The sequence below is a fragment of the Notechis scutatus genome, chromosome 4 (assembly GCF_049901735.1).
Source record: "Notechis scutatus isolate UNSWTSFEM ecotype Mainland chromosome 4, rNotScu1.2, whole genome shotgun sequence".
Lineage (NCBI taxonomy): Eukaryota > Metazoa > Chordata > Lepidosauria > Squamata > Elapidae > Notechis > Notechis scutatus.
Window position 1 is genome coordinate 151,825,051 of NC_142012.1, and position 23,077 is coordinate 151,848,127.

Below are 23,077 nucleotides of genomic sequence, written 5' to 3' on the forward strand. Positions count from 1 at the left end.
AGGGGGGGGGGAGGGAAATCCCTCAGGCAGACAAAAATCTTCTAAAATATTCCCTTGTGCAATGAACCCCTTGCTTTTTTTTTTTTTTTTTGACAAAACACCTAAAAATAATTAATAACCTTCCAAATAAGTGCTCTCTCTCTGTTTGACTGTGTTCAGACAAGTCATGGGAAGTTCAACACAATTTTTTCTAAGCCGCCTCCAACTTCAACACCCAAAGGAAATGTTAATGAAAAATGCTAAAAGCAAACACGAAACCATCCTAATTGCAGGTAATCACAAAAGCTTTCTTCAAGACAACTCCCTCCCAAGCAGGAGGCTGCCTAGACCAGAGGTCTCCAGCCTTGGCAACTTTAAGACTTGTGGACTTCAAGTCCACAAGTCTTAAAGTTGCCAAGGTTGGAGACCTCTGGCCTAGACAGAGGACAGCAGATTCTGCCCTTTTACTAACTCAAGACTTAAATTCTGCATCCAGAGGAAAGCCGGGCTGGTTTTTTTCTTCTTCTTCTTTTTTTTTCGAGCTACAAGACAACCCCCATGGATGACAAGGTGGGGGGGGGGGGAAGAAGGAGTGTACACAAATACAGGTAGTCCTTGACTTATGACCACAACTGAGCACAAAATTTGTGTTGCTCAACAAGACAATTGTTAATTGCTAGATTTGGCATACGTTATGATCTCTTTTTTTGACAAGAGTTCTTAAGTGAATCACTATGGTTGTTAAGTTAGCAACACGGCCATTAAGTGAATCTGGCTTCCCCGTTAATTTTGCTTTTCAGAAGGTTGCAAAAGGCCATCGCATAACCCCGGGACATTACAACTGTAACAAACTGATGTCGCTTGCTAAGGATCTGATGATCACATGAACATGGGGATGTTGCAACAGTCGTAATTGTGAAAAATGGTCATAAGTCAGTGGCATTGATGGTTTTAAGTTGAGGGCTACTCGCGGGATCCTCAGTAGCCTGACAGTTTGATCTTATAAAAACATTTACCACTTCCTTAATGCAAGAGGAAGAAAGCATGTCTGTCAAATTATCCAGATGCCAATCACTTGAATAGTAATGGTTCATTGTTCTTTCAGCAGTTGTTTGCAATCATAGCCCAGACAAACTCTTTTCTTGGGAATTAAACTAGAACAAAGTCTGTTTTTCCCCCCTCATGAATAGAATCCTTTGTGCTTCTCTTCATATCTTGCGTTCTTCAGAGGAACAATACTAGTATTGACTACATAAGAATAATACCATAATCCTCTTTAGAAAATTACTGTTAGGTTATAACATTGTGCAGCTGATGAAAGTCAAGTGTGCATTTGTGTTAAAATATATAATACTTATACTACTATGAATATGACATTGTGCTCTGCCGACAACTACAGAATATGGAAAAAAATGCTGTAGCATTTAGATATTTAAAATATAAAAGTTGAAAGGCAACTCATTCACAAAACTAAATCAACCCGATATTCAACTGTGTAAAATTGAAATCGTTTGCTAAAAGTGATTTATAAATCAGCATGCATGGATTCTTTAATTTAGTCCTTTAGATGACCCCTCCCTTAAATTCTTTAAAGTGAATGGGACCGAAGTGGCTATTTTTGTTTGGAAGTTCAACAAATGGGGCCAAATTTGTAATTCCGCTTTGGCATAAATTCCCTTCACAAAGCTATCTTTATTTCCAATTGTTGCTCATAATCTTTGCTTGGCTAAAAACAAATTGTCAGATTTTTGCTATATAGATACAAAAAAGTCTTTCTATATGAATAATGTAATCACAGTAAAAGTTGACAATTGGAGAATAATGAAATACTATCTTTGATTTTTTTCCCCCATGGGCAGGTTTCAACAATAGCAGTAACTGCCAGAATCCTGACATTTAATTTATACAGAAATGGATTGCTTTGAGCTTCAAATAATCTTCAATATTCATCTGTCAATACAAAAACAGCTAGGAATCCTTCTGAAAGCACTCCAAAATACCAGATATGAAATCAGTAAAACACATCAGTCTTAAGTGCTCTTGCTAGCTCTAAATAACTGTCAATCAATCAACAGAGGTAATAAGCATTGTTATCTAATAATTCTCTAATCAAATAGAGAAAAAAACTTTTTATGAGATTTATATCTTGAATACTATTTATCACTTATCATATACAGGATGATACCCATGTAAGTCCTAATGACTGACCTTCCATCAGTCAGTGTAACACGCATGGGCAGAGTGATTATTTGCTCCCCATCCAGACTGATTTTGGGAATCTTCCAGTTTTGCAATTTTAGGACCACCGATAGGCAGGAAGGAAATAAATGAAAAATCACCCTTTATCTATTTTGACAGATTCCTTCAGTGGAATAACCATAATCAGGTATCTTTGCTAGTACTGAGGAATTAACTACAGTAGCTTTCTTTAAGTTCTTCCCAAGAAACAAATCTCTATTAATTATATTATACTAAAGTCTACCTATGTCGGAAATGAATACAGACCTTATGAGACCTTATGGAAGATTTACATTCAATTACATGGAGGCTTCCCCTATCCTAGCTAGGCTGACAGGAACTGTAGTTCCCTGGGGAGTTTTGAATTGGAAGAAATCTGCTACAAAGAATTTCTTTTCTACCATAAAGGTCACCATTCTCAAGTGTTATCTCACGCAAGAAAAATTATTGATGTGCATGGCTGATCAAGCCCTATCATGGCAACAAGATATTTTGGTTTATAGTGCAAAATATTAAGCAGATGCCGAAGGCAAACATCTGACCACTTGCTAATAATACTTTGGAGCCACTGATTTAGGATCCCCGTCACTGTGATGGACAGTTTCTGCAGATAACACTGGGTTGTGAGAAAACGTTAAGAGCTGAAACCAATGTAATTTCAACCTGTGCTTCTTCCAATAACTGTCAACTCATAAGACATCCCTACCAGCATTCAAGGAAGGAAGGAAGGAAGGAAGGAAGGAAGGAAGGAAGGAAGGAAGGAAGGAAGGAAGGAAGGAAGGAAGGAAGGAAGGAAGGAAGGAAGGAAGACACAAAAGACAGATGTAAACAAAGCATAGTCGCTATTTTGCTTCTTTAAAAATTATTCTATCAGAACACACTAGACTAGCATATGGATCTACTCTCGGGATTGGACAGATAAGCGTCAACTCCTTTGGTCTACATTAACCAGCAGCAAAGGCAAAAAGACAGTAACATAATGCCCTCTTCAATACATAGCATCATACAAAGAGATAATGTATGTGCTTCTGTTAATGCTAGAAACCATGCCCTGCAGCTATACTACTGCATGCATCATACTCACTCTGAAGCTCCACCCATTCATGCCTTCCCATTGACTAATCTAAATATTGATGGGGGTTCTGCTTAAACTGGCAAGGAGGGCACATGTGACCTGTAAGATCAACATTTCTACGGTAACGGTGGAAGGTTTGCAGGATTCCCAAAATATGACATATGTTTACAGAAAAGCTTCCACACTACTTAAAGGAAATGGTATCATGGTGGGAGAGCTGTAGCATTAAGAGAGAAGAGAAGGTGAACGACAGGTTCTCTTCAAACCATAGGCTCAAGATTAACTGAAATCCAATGAGCACAATTAAATGCATAGCATTTTACCATAGTCAATGCTTCCACAGACTCTGTGGACTCTTCTGTTAATCCATATTTGTAAAAGCTTTCTATAAAGGAAAAACGTGTATAGAAACACAATGTAAAACTGTAATCAAGGTTATATATTCAAAAGAAGCTTAATTCTTGTAATTGCCTTTTTTTGGAATAAGCATCACCCATAACATTTTACATACACTTCTTAAGAGCTTCCCACTGATTCTACCTCACTCAGGTTTTGACTAAATTTTTAAACCAGCAAAGCTTACGCTTCCTGAATAGCTGGAAAGTTTGAAAGTTCATATTAAAAATGTTCCTCCCAACAGTTTTTATGTGGAAAAAAAATGCTTAGCAAAGCAAAGCGGTAATAATTGCATCAAACACTGAGATGTTGGCTTATTACTTTACAAGTCAATTTAAAACTGTGGTTTAGACCTTGGTTTTCCACTACAATTCCTTCAGAGAGTTGATCCGTGCACAGATTTTTAGTGCAGGTCCTAACTTAATATTCATTGCACTCATGAGATGATCCTCCTTTAATAAGAGAAGAGCCTGCCCATCAATCTCTTGGGCTCGAAATTCATCAGCAATATCTTGACAACCTGCAACAAATAACAAATATTACTAAGAAAGGAAGTTATGGCTGCCTCGAAATTAGGGATTTTCCAGCTTGGTTCAGTAACTTTTTGGTACATTAAAAGGATTGTATTTATCAGAGTCTAATCTGAATTTAGTAATTGTGCTGAACTTACTTCGTTTTGAGTTTATGTTTGCATTTTATAGAACAAACTGCATTTGATTCTCAGGGTTTCCCACCCTTTTATGAACTATATAAGAGTTGTGGTGGCGCAGTGGTTAAAATGCAGTATTGCGGACCAATTCCGCTGATGGCCAACTACCAGCAGTTCGAGTCTCACCAGCTCAAGGTTGACTCAGCCTTCCATCCTTCTGAGGTTGGTAAAATGAGGATCCAGATTATTGGGGCCAATATGCTGACTCTGTAAACTGCTTAGAAAGGGCTGTAAAGCATTGTGAAGCAGCATATAAGTCTAAGTGCTATTCCTATCGTTATGCTTCTATTTCTATCAGTGTAGAACTACTATTTTGAGGCTCTCCAGATTTATTGGGACTGCAATTCCTAGAATGTCCAATACATTTGAGGAAAGCCAGGGCTGGGGAAGGCTCTCCTAGAATCATCCAAGTGTTGCTTTAGATATATGGTGATGATGTATACAGAAAAAGATGCACCAGTTGTAAAATGCATTCTGCTGCATTTTAATCAACCCTGCAACACTGATATTCTGTTCTAGTCAAAGCTTGGAGCACGGAGTCATTCTTTTAAAATAAAATGTTTGTGGGAATACATTCCAGGATTTTTGATAGCCTTACTGTATGGCAGATGAGTTATGACAGAATGCAGAAGATACAGACAGTCTGCCATCCTGTTATGTCACCTGTCACACATGCAAATTATTCTTGTAGAATCTGAGAAAAGAACCAGAAAAAGAGTTTTCACACACAAGCAAATCTTCTCAGAATATTCTGAAAGTAAATTCTAGGTATATCACATGCAATAGCTGTACATCTGACATTTCCCCCATGTTTTTGCAATGAAGTGTGGAACTCATATACAGGTAGTCCTCAACTTACAACAGTTCATTTAGTGACCATTGAAAGCTTACAACGGCCCTGAAAAAAGTGGCTTATGACTGCTTTTTTTCACACTTATGACTGTTGCAGCATTCCCATGATCAAAATTCAGGTGCTTGGCAACTGACTCGTATTTATGACGGTTGCAGTATCCTGTGGTCATGTGATCACCATTTGCGACAAGCAGAGTCAATGGGGAAGCCAGATTCACTTAACAACCGTGTTACTAACTTAGCAACTGCAGGGATTCAACTGAACAATGGTGGCATGAAAAGTCGTAAAATGGGGCCAAATTCACTTCACAAATTCATTTCACTGTAGCAACAAAAATTTTGGGCTCAAAGAAGAAAATACATTCTTAGTTGGGTATCACTTCTGGAATTTGGGCTGGTGAAGAAAAAAGCTGAAATGATTTTGGTTTTGTTGATTAGAAAGATTTGGTGTTATAGAAATGGCTAGATATATATATACCATGTTTCTCAGAAAATAAGGCTGGGCCTTATTTTCTTTTGACCCCCCAAAAAACGGCTAGGCTATCCTTTCCAAGGGTTACTTAATTTCCCCCCCAGTGGCCCGGTGGCGAGGCGTGGCTGCTCACGGGGCACTCTAGCCGAGGCTGCCCACGGGCGCTCCTAACGGTCAATAGAAGCGGCCCAGTGGCGAGACGTGGCTGCGTGTGGGATGAGTTTGGCAAGTTTCCCCTCCCCCACGCCCTTCCCCCCATGTCTCTACACCTTGTGTTATTCAAACAATGTGAGAAATGGTGGGGAATGCATGCGCTTAAATAGGCCCAAATTTTGGGGACAGGGCTTAATTTCACTGCATGCGTACAAAGAAGTGCTGGGCCTTCCTATTGGAGGGGGCATATGGTTGGAGAAACATGGTATTCATATGTAAAAGCAAAAAGTTGAGGTTGGAGTGTATTTTATCTTGTACTCTGCTAGGAAGAGTTGGAAGTCAATGCCCCCTTTTCTTTCTTTTTCTCTTCCCCCTTGTATTTCACACCCCCTTTTCCCGTTCGCTTTCCCTACCTTAATTTCCTATTTCCTTTCCTTTTTTGTATTTTATACAATAAAATTTAAAGAAAGGGGGGGGAGGCGATTGTCGTAAGTCGAGGACTATCTGTATTCCCCTCCCAGCGAGCCTGTCCTCTTATCGCTCTTAGCAAATTGACACAGATTTCCGCTGCATACCAGGTAATGAGTGGATGAAGGCCCAGACATCTTCAACGGTCCAGCCTGATGGGACCGACTGCATGGCTGGCGACAAATCCATGTTGTCGGCTGTTTTCCGAATTCTCAGTTCCCTAAGCTCCCGCTCCCTCTCTCTCTCGCTTTGCCTTCGCAGGCGAGTGGTCATGGCAACTGGCACGCTGTCTTCCTGAGAGGCCAAGTCTTCTTCTGCAGATGGATAAGTAATTGGTAGCTGGAAAATGTAGTACAGACAAACCACAGTATAACCATTTTCCTTTGCGACTCTGGTAAAAGGACACCATGGAGTTCAATTAGTATGTTCTACAGACCTGTCTAAGGAAGTGTTCCCTTGGAGCTCCATCAGAGCCACTTGGACGCCGCCCTCGCCGCCCAAGACCTGGGTTATCTGGACTACGGCTCCAACGGCTGCTCTTGTCTGATGAGTATAATCCAAATTTCTTACCACAGCTCACGTTATACCTAGATGCAAATGATGAAAAGGTATGCTATCATTAATTATAATGCTTCGACGATGAAAACCATCCAAAGTTTCAGTTGAAGTAAACAGAACAATTAACCAGTGAAGCAACTTGTCTCCATAAGTTGTGAATTCTCCAGCACTGGAAGTTTTAAAGAAGAGATTGGACAACCATTTGTCTGAAATGGTATAAGGCCATGATGGCATGCAGAGCCTTCCTTCTGGGCATTTGAGCTGTCACCCCAGCTCAGCTCCGCTGCGCACGTAACTCCCGCCAGCCAGCTGGTCTTCAGGTCTCTGCCGTGCATGCTCAGGGATGCACGTGCATGTGTGAGGGTGTGCATGCATGGGAACGTGCGCGCATGTGCAGGGGAGAGGCACACATTGCTTTGGGCACTCAGTGCCGAAAAGGTTAGCCATCATTGGTATAGGGCTTCCTGCCTGAGCAAGGAGTTGGACTAGAAGATTTCCAAGGTCTGTTCTGTTCTGTTCTGTTCTGTTCTGTTCTGTTCCTATTCCTATTCCAATCCATTCCATTCCATTCTATTCTTTCTACTTACTCTAACTCTACTCTACTGTTAGGATTGATGGCAGAGTGCCTTTAGTCTCATCACAAAAAGATGTTAAGATTCAGTGACAACTCCTAATTCAAATAAATATCAATACTCTAGATCAGTGGTCCCCAACCTTTTTTGTACCAGGGACCAGTTTCAAGCACAAACACTTTTTCAAGGACCGGGCGGGGGGAGGGGGAGAAGAATCCGAGTTTGGTAGTTTGCTTGCAGACGTTTCATTACCTGACTAGGTAACATCTGATGTTGTTACCTAGTCGGGTAAAAACGTCTGCCAGCAAACCACCAAGTTCAGGGAGCGCCTCGGCCCTGCCTCCCTCAGCCCCATCCCTCAGGTGTCTCCCTCCCTCCCTCAGGTGTCTGCCTCGTTCCTCTCTCAGTCGCTCTCTCGCTGCTCCACCAGCCCAGGAAGAAACTGCTTCAAAGAAGCCGGTGGGGGTGGCTTTTCCTGTAACCGCAGCTCCTCCGAAGTGCCCATTTACCCCACCCCACCCCGCCCGCCCGCGCACGGTTCAATCCACAGTGCTCGTTCTGCCTGCCTGCCTGCCTTCTTCGTTTGGAGCAGCTTGGCTGATAAAGAGGCGAATAGTTATTATTCTCAGCCGAAGCTGCTCGAAGCGAAGGCAGGCAGGCAGGCAGGCAGCGGAGCACTGAATTGAAGCGGGCGGGCAGGGTGGGGTAAAAATGGGCGCTCGGAGGCGCTGCGGAGACAGGAAAAGCCACACACACCCCGGCTTCTTTGAAGCAGTTTCTTCCTGGGCTGGTGGAGGAGCGAGAGAGCGACTGAGAGAGGAACAAGGCGGGAGAAACCGAAGCTGCTGAGCCAGAGAGCAGGACAGGCTTCGGTTGCTTCCTCCCTCCCCTTCTTTCATTTGTGTCCTTGATCCCTGATCCCAGCAGCATTTACCGGCGAAGAAAGCCGCCATTTTTAAAAAAAAATTCTTTGCGGCCCGGTACAGAGTGCTCCACGGACCAGTACCGGTCCGCGGCCCGGTGGTTGAGGACTCCTGCTCTAGATGAAACTATGCATAGCCCGGAATTAATTTACTCATTACCTATTACAACTTTAACTGATGTAGTCACTTCATTGCAAAATATATTCACAAATTTAAAAAAAAATTGATTTGAAATGTTTATATTAAAAACTGTGTGTGTGTGTGTCTATGTGTCTGTGTGTGCACACGTGTACATTTCTTTTATAGCTTGAATTCCCCCAAAGGTTCATTGTGGCTAATACAGTAATTGTTTTATTTCATTCTTGCAATTCCCACCCATGAGATAGATTGGGATGAGAGAGTGATTGGTTCAAAAACTTGGCTGAGGAAAGGCTAGAAACTGTATTTCTCCAATCCTCACCTGTATTTGGTGGAGATTTATCATCTTTGATTATTTACATACTCTTAATGATTCTTCAATTATTAAGTTTTAAAATGTGCCAACTGAATGCTACTACAATTTAAAATGTGCTTTGTTTTTTTCTTTTAATGCTGCTTAGGTTGAACAACCTGTTTCCTTTTCTTTGTTTTAATTGCTTTGGACTTACAAAGAATCATTTTTCCAATGAACTTGAACTCTATTTTCAAAATATTATTGTTCTCTAAAGTTGTTTATGGTGTTACAAGTTTCTGATTAAACACAATTGACTAAGCAGTTTACATATCTAAAGGACAAAAGAAGAAAGCTGACAAAAGAAAAGAAAAAAATCCATTTGAGTGGACGTTTGCAAATTAACCTCAGTAAAACTTTGAAGGCAGAAACTTGATTTGGGGGAAGGAGAGGGAGAGGGAGGAGAGAGAGAGGAGGGAGGGAGGAGGAGAGGGAGGGAGAGAGAGGAGGGAGGAGAGAGAGAGAGAGAGAGAGAGAGAGAGAGAGAGAGAGAGAGAGTGTTATATTCCTTTGATACAAGGACAGATATTAGTCTGTTCCAGAGTATAAGTAATATTCCTGACTTCCAAACTTGTCTTTTAAAAACCATTTAATACCATGTCCTTATGGATGGAACCAGCAAACCCTTTACTCAGGAACACCACAGCGAGTACCTATGTTTGGGACTCATCTGATTTAGTACATTTGATTCCAAACCCTACGCTGTATTCATGGCTTTTACAATCTCTCAAATGATAACTAATGAAGAATACCTCTTAGCGCAGGACATGGTGCAGAACCTTTTCGACCTCAGGAACTTGTTTGCGTACCCCATTTTCCCACAAAATTCACACTTGAGGAGATCTGTCTCCATCTCATCCAGCCCCTCTAAAGGAAATAGCAGAATAAATGCAGTTAGTTTAAACCATTCCATTGTAACAGAAGTGTTTGAAACTCTCATGTCTTGGGGAATGATCTGGTGTTTGGGAGTGACTCAGAAAAGCTAGTGGTCATGAAGAAGGCCTTTCCTCATGATTGAACCTTCACTGATTTAAAAACATGATTTTTTTTTAAACGAAGAAAAAAATGAAGTAAATCAAGAATACAGCATTAGTTCTGCCAGATTAAGATCAAATTTAAAAAAATCTATCCATTGTGGACCACCTCACCCTAGGAACCACATATATTATTACAATTAACCTCATTAATTGTGAATATATTCACAATTAAAATTAGAAATTGAAGATGTTTTTGCTCAATCGAACGATATGTCCAGTCTGCCTAGTTCCATCTTCTTAAAACGTCAATTGTTTACCATGGAAACACAGGTGTTACTAAGTACTTAATATTTTGTTAATGATATATGTTACTTAATTAATGACACTCTAACAACTGTTGGAACTTGCAGTGCCATTGAACAAGGGGTACTGACAACTGCTTCTCTAAGTTCCAGCTAATGCAACAATCCCATGATCATGATTTGAGACCTTCCTTTCCAGCTTCTCACAAGTAAAATCAATGGAGGAAACAGAAGTCATGGTCACATGACATCCTCAATTCAACAACCTGTGCAGTACTCATTTAATGATGGCAACCCCTGACAACTGACATTGTTCAGTAAGGACTTTCTTTTAAACTGAAAATCTGAGTTTTTAATACCAAGACCATCCACATATATAGCCATAGTACTTAGACTTATATACTGCTTCACAGTGCTGCACAACCCCCTCTAAGCAGTTTACAAAGTCAGCATATTGTCCCCAACAAACTGGTTCCTCATTTTATCGACCTCGGAAGGATGGAAGGCTGAGTCAATCTTGAGCCACTGAGACTTGAACTGCTGAACTGCTGCAACAGGCAGTTAGCAGAAGTAGCCCGTAGTACTGCATTCTAACCACTGTGCCACCATGGTATATGTTATTTGATTTTACTCTCTAGTGTCTACTACAGAAAAACAGGCACACTGTGTTGTTCTATGCATTTTAGCTTGGAACTGTATGTCTTTTGATCCTGTAAAACCATACATACTTTAGCAATAATAAAAGAGTCCCTACGTATCCAGGTTTACAAATGTCAGCATTCAAAACTACAGTCCTGCATATGCTAAAACTAGAATACGCTAAAACATATGAAGAACGGTTACAGGAACTGGGCATGGCTAGTCTAGTGAAGAGAAGGACCAGGGGAGACATGATAGCGGTCTTCCACTATTTCAGGGGCTGCCACAGAGAGGAAGAGGACAAGCTATTTTCTAAAGCGCCTGTAGGCCAGACAAGGAATAATGGATGGAAACTGAACAAGGAGAGATTTAATCTGGAAACAAGGAGAAACTTTCTGACAGTGAGAACAATCAACCAATGGAACAGCTTGCCCTCGGAAGTTGTGGGAGCACCATCACTTGAGACTTTCAAGAAGAGATTGGACTGCCATTTGTCAGAAATGGTGTAGGGTCTCCCGCTTGGGTGGGGGGTTGGACGATGACTTATAAGGTCCCTTCCAACTCTGATTATCTGTTATCTGTTATGCTTCCCGAGAGCAAGGCTCATTAAAATTAAAAATAAGATTGATAAAAACATGGCTTGTCCTCCAAATTAATAATACATTTAATGAAAGAGATATGGTATTTCCTAGTAAATTCGTATCTTTTTTTAAAAAGTCCTTAAACAATATCTAATATCAGTTTCCATCACTTATACTGCTCAGTCATATGTCAATCAAACCTCTGCCTTTTATTTAACGAGGAAAAAAGCCTCCAATATGTAGTAATAACACAGTGGGGGCAAATTTATATTACATCTCACATGCAACTTTAACATTGAAAATATTCAAAACCTTTAACTCACAGAATTACAGGTAGTCCTCAACTTACAAGGGTTCATTTAGTGACGGTTCGAAGTTACAACAGCCCTGGAAAAAAGTGACCGATGACTGTTTTTTACACGTACGACCGTTGCAGCATCCTCATGGTCACATAATCAAAATTCAGATGCTTGGCAACTGGCTCATATTTATGACGATTGCAGTGCCATGCAATCCCCTTTTGCGACCTTCTGACAAAGTCAATGGGGAAGCCAGTTTCATTTAACAACCATGTTGTTAACTAAACATCAGCAGTGATTCACTTAACAACTGTGGCAAGAAAGGTCCTAAAATTTAGGCAAAACTCACTTAACAAATGACTCAATTAACAACAGAAATATGGAGCTCAATTGTCGTTGTAGGCTGAGGACTACCGGTATGCCCTGAAAGGATATTTTCTGGTGATAATAACAAGGTACATTTTAACCTATAGACATTTGAATTTTCTACCTTATTCTGGGCGGTGCAGGTTGCAAACCACTGTAATATTAACATTCTGTTAATATTCAATACAGCTTAGATGAGCTGAAGCGTTCACCAGATCAGGGGTCTCCAACCTTGGCAAGTTTAAGCCTGGCTGACTTCAACTCTCAGAATTCCCCAGCCAGCAAAGCTAAGCCTGGCAGACTTCAAAGCTGGCTGGGGAATTCTGGGAATTGAAGTCCGCCAGGCTTAAACTTGCCAAGGTTGGAGACCCCTGCACCAGATTACTACCAGCAGGAATTTAAAGATGGATTCAAGTGACTCATTCATGCAACCAATGCAATGTTTATTCCCGTTTCGTGACAACAGTGCTTCTGATGCAGATGGGAATACAGCTAGTCCTCGACTTATGGCCACGATTGAGCCCAGGATTTATGTTGCTAAGTGAGAAACCTGTTCAGTGAATTTTGCCCCCCAGCCCATTTTACGACTTTTCTTTCCACAGTTGTTAAGTGAATCACTGCAGTTATTAAAATGATTAATATGGTTGTTATGTGAATCTGGATTCCCACTGACTTTGCCTGTCAGAAGGTCGCAAAAGAGGATCACATAACACCACTACAATGGAACTGTCATAAAAACAGCCAGTTGTCAAGCATCCACGTGACCACGGGAATGCTGCAACGATAATAAGTATGAAAAATGGTCATAAAAAACTTTTTTTTAGTGTCGTTGTAACTTTGAACAGTCACTAAATGAGCTGTTGTAAGTTGAGGACTACCTCTATACATCTTCCAGAGCCCTTAAGTTCATTTAACATGAAAACCTAAAGCCAGATATAGGATGTTCCCTTTAAGTTTCAGCACTGACACCTCACGGTTGATTTGTAACTTCCTTGCAACAAATTCTGTTAAGAATCTGGTATCCCAAAGGTAGGAAAGGCAATTCAGGATGACACTTAAAGCTCCTGGAAAAATAGAGGACTAAGCATTCATACAGATTAAATCCAATACAAAAACCTTCAGTAATTATGTCCTCCATCTCTGTGTCTGAGGAGTTGTCTGCATGTTTGGCATTGTTCTGAAGCTCTGGTTCAACACACATAACGTTCACAACTTGCTCCTCCAACAAGAGTCTCTTTTTTGCAGGCTGGTCAGTCAGAAGAGATGAACAACTTACCTGTTAAGAGAGAAAGATGAAATCATTAACAACAACAAAAAAAGTTTGGTTTCTCATGTCAAGTGACTGAAGATTTCACAGCTTTGCTAATCTTGTAGCCTAGTTACTGCTACAAGGACATACAGAGCCATAGATTAGAGATTTCCATCAACTTCAAAGACAGGGACTAGTGTAGCCATTTGGGGGTCCAGAGGCTATGGGTGAACCAACATATGGAAGAAAATGTGAAATGAAATATGGAGATATGGAGAGGAAATATCAGTTTTTAATATGAAATAATCTTTGTTTGAATCTTCCATTTGTGGCTTTGTAATGAGATACCACAGAAAAACACAAATGTTATCTTCTCAACACATTCTGAGCTACCATTCTATTCTTTTCATAGGAAATTGATTATATTCTGCTGTCTCTTTCCACCTTGACATGCACAGGAAAACAGACTGAGAAATATAATTTTTTTTGTTATGAAAGAGAGTAACAAACTTTAGGATGAAGGGCCATAAGTTGAAAACACACATTTATATTTACTCTCTGGGTGTTTGTGTGTGTGTGTTTGTGTTTGTACTGGTATTTTCCATTTGCCTTTGGAAAATTGCTCTTATGAGCAATTTTGCAAGGTGCACTGAGTGCTAACAGTACATTTAAATTTAACAGTACATTTAATAATAAAGCAGTAAAAATAATTGCAGTTATGAAACAGAAAAGCATTGAGCCTTAGTTGCATTTGAAAGCTGTCTTCAACAAAAAAGCAGAAGAGTCCATGCTTCCTGTCCAATGGAAAATGTCACGCTACTTCTACCCTAGTGGTTTATCTTCTTTGAGAAGCAACCTACCCTGGGAAAGAACTGGTTTTCACTCAAAAAGACAATGGGAAGGACAAGCCAAAATCAACACGAGGAATCACACTTCTCAACCACATGCTGATTATTCCTCGGCTATGGACCTTGTCTCTCTTGAATCCCTGCACCCAGCACAACTATTTAAAAAAATCTCAAAACAAAAATAACTAAAAACAAATCAGTTTTAAATATAGTTTAAATGTAACTTTGAAACAGTAAGATACCGTACATTGTTTTGTTTTTTAAAATCGCCAATCCAAAATAATTGATGGGCCAATGCCTGACATTTATGTTTAGGTTATGCTTGTTTCTTCCCAGAGTCAACATGGTTTACAGAAATTTATAAGGAGTAAATACAGTCATTACTAACACTTACGAGTCTATCAGAATTTTATTTATCAAATATATTTAGCTACACAGTTCACCAGAAGTGACTCTGGTGAGAATGCTGGCGATGTTGAGGAAAGGAGATTCGGTCATTTTGCTTTTAAGCTCTTGATAACACTCAACATGAGCCAAAAGGAGAAGCAGTTTCTCTATAAACGTGTGTATTTTATGACCTCACATATTTTCTTCATTTATGGGTTACCCAACCACTCATGTGTTAAGTCTTACATTACAAAATTTGGTTACTAACAAGACAATTAGTCTAAATTATTAACAGAGATTAAACAAACAGAAGCCCCAAATAACCACAACACATTGCCTTTTAAAAGGAAAATATCACACATACAAGGTGCAATGATGTATTTTTTACACTTACAGGAAATGGTTCTAAACCCTCTTGGATCACAAAGCCCTCAATAACATGAGTCAGGATTTGTGGTTTAACGATAGCCTGTGGAAGTTTGCTTTCTATACTAGGGTTTCTATTGGACACTGATGCGCTGTTAGTCCTTGTTGCAATTGCTGGGAGCAAAATAGGTGGCTGTGGAATAGAGGCATGTGAAGGGTCTGATGGTGATTTAATTACAGATGCGCTGACTGATGAGGCCATTGAAGAATGTCCCTCTTGTTCTGGAAAAAAAGTAATGTATGTATTTTAAAATAACTCAAATATCTTCATAATTATAGAAAGCATCACTTTTGTTCATAATGTGGCTATTACAGAAGTCTCTTCCGATATTTATTGCATCAACTGACATGTTAATTTTGGAAAAGGAAGCAGGTCTAGGGACCATATGAATGCTTCACAGAACATATAGAATTTCCACCCATTAACTTCTTCTGGAGCAGGCAGACTATGGTTCTATTGGGGCTTTGCTGCCCTCATGCGGTTGATTGTATCTCCCGATTCCTTTTCATTTACCTGCTCCAGCAGATTTATTTATACCCATTTGCAGCCACCCCTAGATTTCTGGAAGGCTCTACTTTTGCAAGACCCAACACTTAAATTAGACTTCTTTGACTTGCAAGTCCTGATGAACCTAAAGCATTCTCTGTTACAGAGTTTAGAGTATCCAAGGCTCTGATTTTAGACTAAAAGAACTCCATGGTTGTTGGACTTTGCAAAAGAGGTCTTCAACAAATCAGAAAATCATCAGTGGCTTGAAGATTGAAAAGCTAGTAAGGGAAAGCCCAGTGAATAAAGAGCAGGATGGCTTTATCCCTTTCCTTTTAGTAATCTCAGCTACATCAAGGCTCCCCTTATGAATGTATTCTTGACGTTGTCCAGCCTACCACCAAAGCCCTGCATGCAGCCCATGTGGACAATAAAGTTTCCCACCACCACTGAGTTACTCCAATGTTCTATCTCTGAAAGCATCCATTCCTCCTTGCTTTTATGAAAACGCACAATAACTCAATCAGTAATTCCCAGCTGTGTACTCTTATCTACTGCTCTTCTGAGGTGTGCAGACAACTTAAGTGAAACAGTTTGGGGGCTCAACTATGCTCTGTTAACCTGCATGGCTGTTAGCTTTTCTCCTCCCTGTAACTCAATCATTCCTTGTGTTGCATTCTAAAATAACAGCTCTTGCCTTTCTTTCCTCTCTCTCTCTCTCAATAAAGGAGAATATTTGTAGATCAGGATTGAAACGAGGGGTCTTGGTGCTCTCTGAGCTTGGTTGTTTTCTTGAAGACGTTTCATTACCCAACTAGGTAACATCATGAGTGCTTCTGTCTGAATGTTACCTACTTTGGGTAATGAAACGTCTTCAAGAAAACAACCAAGCCAGGGGGCCCTCTGATATCTTTTCAGGTATATGAAAAGATCCACTGTGTTCCCTTTTAGTCTTCTCTTCTCAAAGCTGTCCATTCCCAGTCCCTTTTCTCTTTCTCTTTTCATAGGACTTCATTTCTAGTTCTCTGGTTAGCCTGCCTTTCTCTGATGCTGTTCTAATTTGTCTGAATCCTGCTTTAATTTTAATGTTATATAATTGCCCTGTGCCAATAAATGCAACAATGGAAGATTACTTAACTAACCAAATGAATCAGTGGACTAAAATGGGGGGTTGAAATGCAATGTTCATTGTGGGAATTTAGCATGCAATGAGGAACACAATATAGACACATATATTTTACCAATTACCAACACCTGGCTTGCAGATGATCAGAGCTTTGTAGCTCTAGAAAGTTTTGAGGTTTTAGTTTTCTAATGGTTCCCTTTCACCAGATATATATATTCTCATTATTTTCTCTAATTCCTGCAGCTCAGCAACACCCTACTATCAGTTACAGGGGGCTTTGTGTTATCTTTTCTGTCAGGCTTGCCTCTTACTATTTTTTTCACCAGATTATATGGATGTTGGGATTCCTTGCCAGCTCTGTAGCCCCCATATACTTGTTCACATAATGCAGCTAGCTCTGTCCATTGCCTCCAGTATTTTTGAGCTGCAAAGCTACAAGTGCAAAGAAGAGAAGGTTTATTTTAAACCCTAAGCCTGAGGTGTCAAGATCAAGACAGATCAGTTGATGACATTCCTTCTCTTCTGTTCCAATGCCTCAGGGGCTGCCACAAAGAAGAGGGAGTCAAGCTACTCTCCAAAGCACCAGAGGGCAGGAAAAGAAGCAACGGGTGGAAACTAATCAAGGAGAGAAGCAACCTATAACTAAGGAGACATTTCCTGACAGTTAGAACAATTAATCAGTGGAACAACTTGCCTCCAGAAGTTGTGAATGCTCCAACATTTGAAGTTTTTAAAAAGATGTTGGATAACCATTTGCTGAAGTGATGTAGGGTTTCCTGCCTAGAAGACCTCCAAGGCCCCTTCCATCTCTACTCTTCTCTACTCTCTTCTACTCTACTCTACTTCACACTACTCCACTCTCCTCTCCTCTCCACTCTCCACTCCTCACCAAGGGTGACTTTATGTTCTTAAGACAAGGCAATCCAATCCAGGAAACTCTACGTTCTTGCTTTTAATTTACAACAACAAAGCAACAAGCCTGACTTTCAAAATGCCTTCACAATTTGCTAAAGCCAAGATAGAGTCCAGTTATTCAGGATAATTGCATCAGAGACATTCCCTTGATCTTACTTCACAGCCCTTAGCCTCAAAGGTGATATATCTATGGAGATTCTCAGTCATCCAGGTTCACGGTTGTCCCAACGGTGCTTTTTTTTTTTTTTTTTTTAAAGTCACCTGGACTTTCTGGTTTTTCTTTAAAGACATTTTGCTTCTCATCCAAGAAGCTTCTTCAGCTCTGACTGCATGGTGGGGAATGTAAGGATTTATACTCTTGCAGACAGCTGGCATTGCATTCTTTTAGCGGGCTGTTAAGGTCACCTGGAGGTATATCTGTATCATCAGGGTGGTCACCTAAGTGGTGCAAATTGGTGTGGAGCTTCTTGGAACTGTTGAAAGGACTGTGTTAAAGAGGCCATCTATGTCAAAATTGAACAGCCCTCTCTCAACAGAGGGGGAATGATATAACATCATCTACCTCCAATCTACAATATAGTCCTTTCAACAGTTCCAAGAAGGCTCCACAACAATTTGCACCACTCAGGTGACCCTGATGACACAGATAAACCCCCAGGTGACCTTAAAAGAAAAGTCCAGTTGCTTCTTGAAAAAAACAACTTTGGGACTTACATGAAACAAGAAATGAGAACCAGAAACTGGGCTCAGTTATAATACCACAATGTGTTCTTTTTCTCACCTGGAAAAGCATCGTCATAAGTAAGCTCTTCTCTGCTTCTTAAAGTGATAGCTGGTGGTGACAGTGTTGGTGGGGTGGGAGTCCTAGCCATACGAACACCATCTGAGTCCTCAGGCATCTCATCTTCACAGATATCTTCCTCCTGATAAAGCTGCATTGAACAAATCAACCCACGTTAGAGTCAAGCTTTGTATTTTGTTAATTTTGTTAGCTTTCCAGGAAACAATTTGAAAAATTATTAAAATGTAAATGCAACTACTGTCAATTTACTAGTAAAATCGATTCTCAAGAAACGTTAATTTTTAAAGGCAAAATCTTAAAAACAAATTAGATAGCAGGCTGAATCAAATTATTACAGAAAAAGAAGAAATTAATTAAGAAGATGTTTTGTCTTGTCTAAACTTGTTTCTTGGGATAAACGAATTAATCAGAAATCTAACATTGCTTTTTAAAATTATCTACTTTAAGTAGAATTATTCTGAGAACCTGGTTGAGAAGATGAAGAAGCATATGCTGCAAATCATGGAGCAAGCATGAAATTTTCAAAAAGATGTAGAAGAAAAAAATCTTTATAGTGATCAAAATACATTTAAAACATAAGTGTATTTATTCTTCACCAGCTATAAAAAAGCTCTCACCTGATTTGAACCCAAATAATTATGAAAGTACCTGACAGAATAGGATGTTCCAGAATGCTAGATTCGTTTAACAAAATCACAACAATTGCACAGCAAGTAAGAAGCCAATTTGGGAGCAATTTATGGAGATGGAAAAAGGCAGGTATCACTGATGTATATTATTGCCACTTTGGTTCAATTTATGAATACAGGCAATTCTAAGGAGCTTTAACTTAATCAAATTAGATATTGAAATAAAATAAAAAAAACACTAACAGTCTAAGATATATAGACAACAACTTTATTCTCCTGGCAGAAAATGAAGACAATATGTAGTAAAACAATGTATCCTAAAATTCAAGGCAGAATGGGAAAAGGCTGGATTAAATCTGAACATCAAGATTAATGACAACAGCTGACTTCAAGATAAAATTGACAACTAAGAATTTTTTTTATTTTCCAGTGTATCATGAGAGTGCACTACAATGACTGGCATGGAAAAGATTTGGAAAAGTAAGGACATTCATCTTAACAATATTTGCAAAATATTAAATGTTATTGCTTTTTCTTTAACTACCTACCATTGTGAAAGTTGGACAATTAAAAGAAGATTACATGACTTTGGATTATGTCTTTAGAAATACCAAAAAGAATGACTTTTTGATCTGCTCAAACCAGAAGCTAAAATTACTGGAAGAACTGGAAGCTAAAATTACCAAGGTAAGACTGTTTTATTTCGCTTGTGTCATGCAGTCATATTCTTAGAAAAATCAACTATGCTGCAAATTGTTGGGACTGCTAGAAAATAGCATAGCTGGCTGAGGAATTCTGGGAGCTGAAATCCACATGTCTTAAAGTTGCTAAGTTTGAGGATCCCTTCTTTAGACAAATAGCATCAAGTAAGCTACTAGTTTAAACCAAGAAACGTTAAGCTGTAAAATATCAGAAAAAGAGGTAATCTATCATGTCTCTGAAAATTAGATGCAAGTGAATAGTTGTCAAGAGAGAGATAATTCCTCAAAGTAATTAGGAGTAGGATCAAAAACCAATAAAAGCAACCTCACTGAAGGAGGGCTTTGATAATTTGTGTGTTTACACTGAGAATATAAATTCTACAGTTGTATTTGTGGTTTTGAGATGTTTGTGTTATTGTTGACTTCTGATCTTACATTCTGATAATTTAGGAAGCACTGAATTAGACTTGACTTCTGGTGATGGCATAGATAAAATGCCCACCATCTTGACTTTTCTGTGGATATAATTTTAGCTAAGGATAATTCTGCAATTTCTTTGATTCTTTCCATCCACCTTGAATGTTATTTTACCCTCATGCTTGCCAAACGCTGTTGCTCATGAATGACTTTGCTTTAGTTTGTGGGTTTTAAAAATTTAACTCAGACATTGCTATGTTTTTATTATTCCTGCATTTTTTAATGTGCGAACCATCCACAGAACTCAGTAACTCAGTGGATAGAAATGTAACAGTCAAGAAAAACTATGAATACTGAATATAAACGCATCTTTCTATAAAGAGAAAATGCCTAAAACTTATAAAACTACAGTATGTTATATTTAAAATTGGGAATCATCCTTGATAAAGTCCATTGACATTTTAGGAAGGAAACCATAAAAAGACAAAATAAATTATGATGTCATCAATTACCTTTCAAACAAGTAAGTCCTTACTAGGTTTTATTAGAGTTTTGCAAAGCATTAGTAAGGAAGCATTGCCAAGCACACTGGGGCAAGCAAACCTTTCTTTTTTCAAGCATTAAAATAGCTACTCTCTTCAGAAGGTTCAGCACAGCTCAAATAATTATGATGAACTTTCTGAAGGACACAGTCATTTTAATGCTCTGAGAAATGGATTTGGAATGGCTTCTCCTGTACAAAATACTCTATCTAGGTCTGCTTTCTACAGCTCAGCATAGTCTCTATTACAACAGTGCTCACATTGCTTCAAAATTCTGCTTCCTCAGCAGGAACCTAATGCCAATAAAATATTTCAGGAAGCTTTCACTTGTCCATCTTTCACATAATTTTAAAACTAGAAAGAAAGTCATTCACCAGAGGCTTACCACTGGGGTTTCAATAGGTACTGCTTGTTGCACTTGGAGGTTTACTGCAACTGTTTGGGGAGGCGGGAGAGTCTGAAGTGGCAGCTGGACCAAAGCTTCAGCAGCGGGAAGCTCCTCTTCAGAAACTAAAGTATTTTGTACCAAAACCTGATCTTGGGACAAAAGTTCAGGCTGGACTTGCAAAGACGGAACAGGAGGATGGGTCATCTGTTGAGGGTGGGCTGGAGTTGATGACAGCTGTGGAGTGGTTGCAAGTGGAACTGGTGCTGGCTGCAAAGTTGGGTACGGTTGATGAGATGATGGCGATGACATCTGTTGGCTGGGGGACAGCATGGAAGGGTGATCTGCTGGACCCACATGGACTACTGGGGAAGGGGACAACTGGGGAGGATGAGCGGCAGACTGTGAGGTTGATTGTGTTGAACTGTCGTCAGCTTGCACTGAGTTATGTTCGGACTGAAGCGCCGACGATGTTAGTGGATGGGACTGAATAAGAGCCTGGGGGTGGATAATTATACTGGGGGATTGGCTGGGCGAAGTAGCTGGCGGTGGGGATACTACAACGGATTGTTGTGGGGATGGGGATGGGGTTGGAGAAAGTGGAGGAGGGTGGACATGGACAGGAGTACAGTGCTGGGATGGGGTAATGGTGGGATCTGGAGTCAGAGGATGGCTCTGAAGGGAAGCACAGTGCTGGGATGGAGGGGCTTCGTGGCTGGGAGGCAGTTGGAGTGTGATTGGTTGGACTTGCTGCTGCTGAAAGATTAACTGATGGTGAGAGAGCTTGCAAGGTGGCGAGTGAAGAGAAGGGTGCTGATGTTTTAACAGGGAATGAGGTTGCATTGAAGAATATGAGGCTACACAATAAAAATGGGAAGATTTATAATTAATATTTCTTTAAGAACACAGAAAGCCATTAAAATATGCTTATTTTCAGATAAATACCAATATTTAAGTAGCTACTGTTTGCTGTTTAACACCCATTATATTTAATATACTTGAATTTGACAAAGCCTTAAGAGAAAGACAACTGTGATCATGTATAATGAAACTTAAGTTTGTATAAATTAATCCCTAAGATGTTTTGATTTGACTGGTTTTTAAAAAAATAATTTTAGAAATATTTAACATGAGCAGATTTATCTAAGGATTTATGCAACTAAATTTCTTAAAAAAACACATTAAAAGAAAGAAAAAAATCTTGTCTCTTAAGTGACTTATAATAGATGTCTGGCTTTGAATTTTAACAGCAAGAACTAAATAAATCCCACTTTATCTTTATTTTATTAAACAATAAAAGAAAGCAATGACTATGATTTTTCTTGTAGTGCAAGGAAAATATATGTACTGGGTTATTTATGCTGCTTAATCTCTACAAGTAATTCAAGGACAATTTTCAGCTAGAACTTTGAATCTTAACATTTGATGCCTACTAATTACTGAATTCTGTACTGAGGTACTAAATTTCTTCTAATCAATTCAGCTGGATCTGTTAAGTGGCAAAACCTTTTCAAATGTTTATACACAGGGGATTCATTTCTTTTCTTTAAGTCTGTAGAGATTCTCATCATCCAGGTCATGGTTATCCCAAAGGTGCTTTTTCAGGAGGCAACTGGGTTTGCTTTCTTTTCTTTCTCATCCAAGAAGCTTCTTCAGCTCTGAAAGGACAGTGGGGAATGGAAGGATTTTTATTCCTTGCAGACAGCTGGTCACCCTCTAAAAGGATGCAAATGACCAACTGCCTGCAAGGAATATAAATCCTTCCATTCCCCACTGTCCTGTCAGAGCTGAAAAAGCTTCTTGGATGACAAGTGGAACGTCTTCAAAGAATAAACAAGAAAGTCTAGTTGCCTCTTGAAGAAAGCACCTTTGGGATTTCTTTTCTCTCTGAGCTTTCTTTAACAAATTAAAATATTGTAAATGCTGATTTCCCATATTTAATAATTCAGGTACATCGGGTTTCTTCTTTGAAAAAAATCTGATCAATGCTCCTAATATTATAGCTATCTAGTCAATAACAATATCTGAGAGACAGGAGAGGCAGAGAAAAGAAAGCAGTTCCCTTAATCCAAGGGCTTCACATGAAATGAGTTCCCACCAATGAAGAGCATCCT

The 23,077-nt window shown here is 39.5% G+C and overlaps 1 protein-coding gene across 16 annotated transcripts in view; it reads right to left on the reverse strand.

Moving 5' to 3' along the window:
• Positions 1-60: 60 nt before the first annotated feature.
• PHC3 (polyhomeotic homolog 3) overlaps positions 61-23,077 on the reverse strand; it is a 52,995-nt gene continuing 29,978 nt past the window's right edge. For 14 of the 16 annotated variants that reach the window (XM_087965324.1, XM_026666240.2, XM_087965321.1 and 11 more), the window contains 8 exons: positions 20,964-21,820; positions 18,269-18,419; positions 14,928-15,181; positions 13,166-13,325; positions 9,638-9,752; positions 6,779-6,929; positions 6,450-6,681; positions 61-4,208 (listed from right to left, as the gene is read on the reverse strand). In XM_087965324.1, coding sequence (XP_087821450.1) covers positions 4,054-4,208; positions 6,450-6,681; positions 6,779-6,929; positions 9,638-9,752; positions 13,166-13,325; positions 14,928-15,181; positions 18,269-18,419; positions 20,964-21,820 — 2,075 coding nt within the window. In that variant the 3' untranslated portion in view covers positions 61-4,053. Of the gene's footprint in view, positions 4,209-6,449; positions 6,682-6,778; positions 6,930-9,637; positions 9,753-13,165; positions 13,326-14,927; positions 15,182-18,268; positions 18,420-20,963; positions 21,821-23,077 lie in introns of those variants that run through there. The other 2 variants (XR_015749520.1, XM_087965329.1) reach the window with 2 other exon arrangements.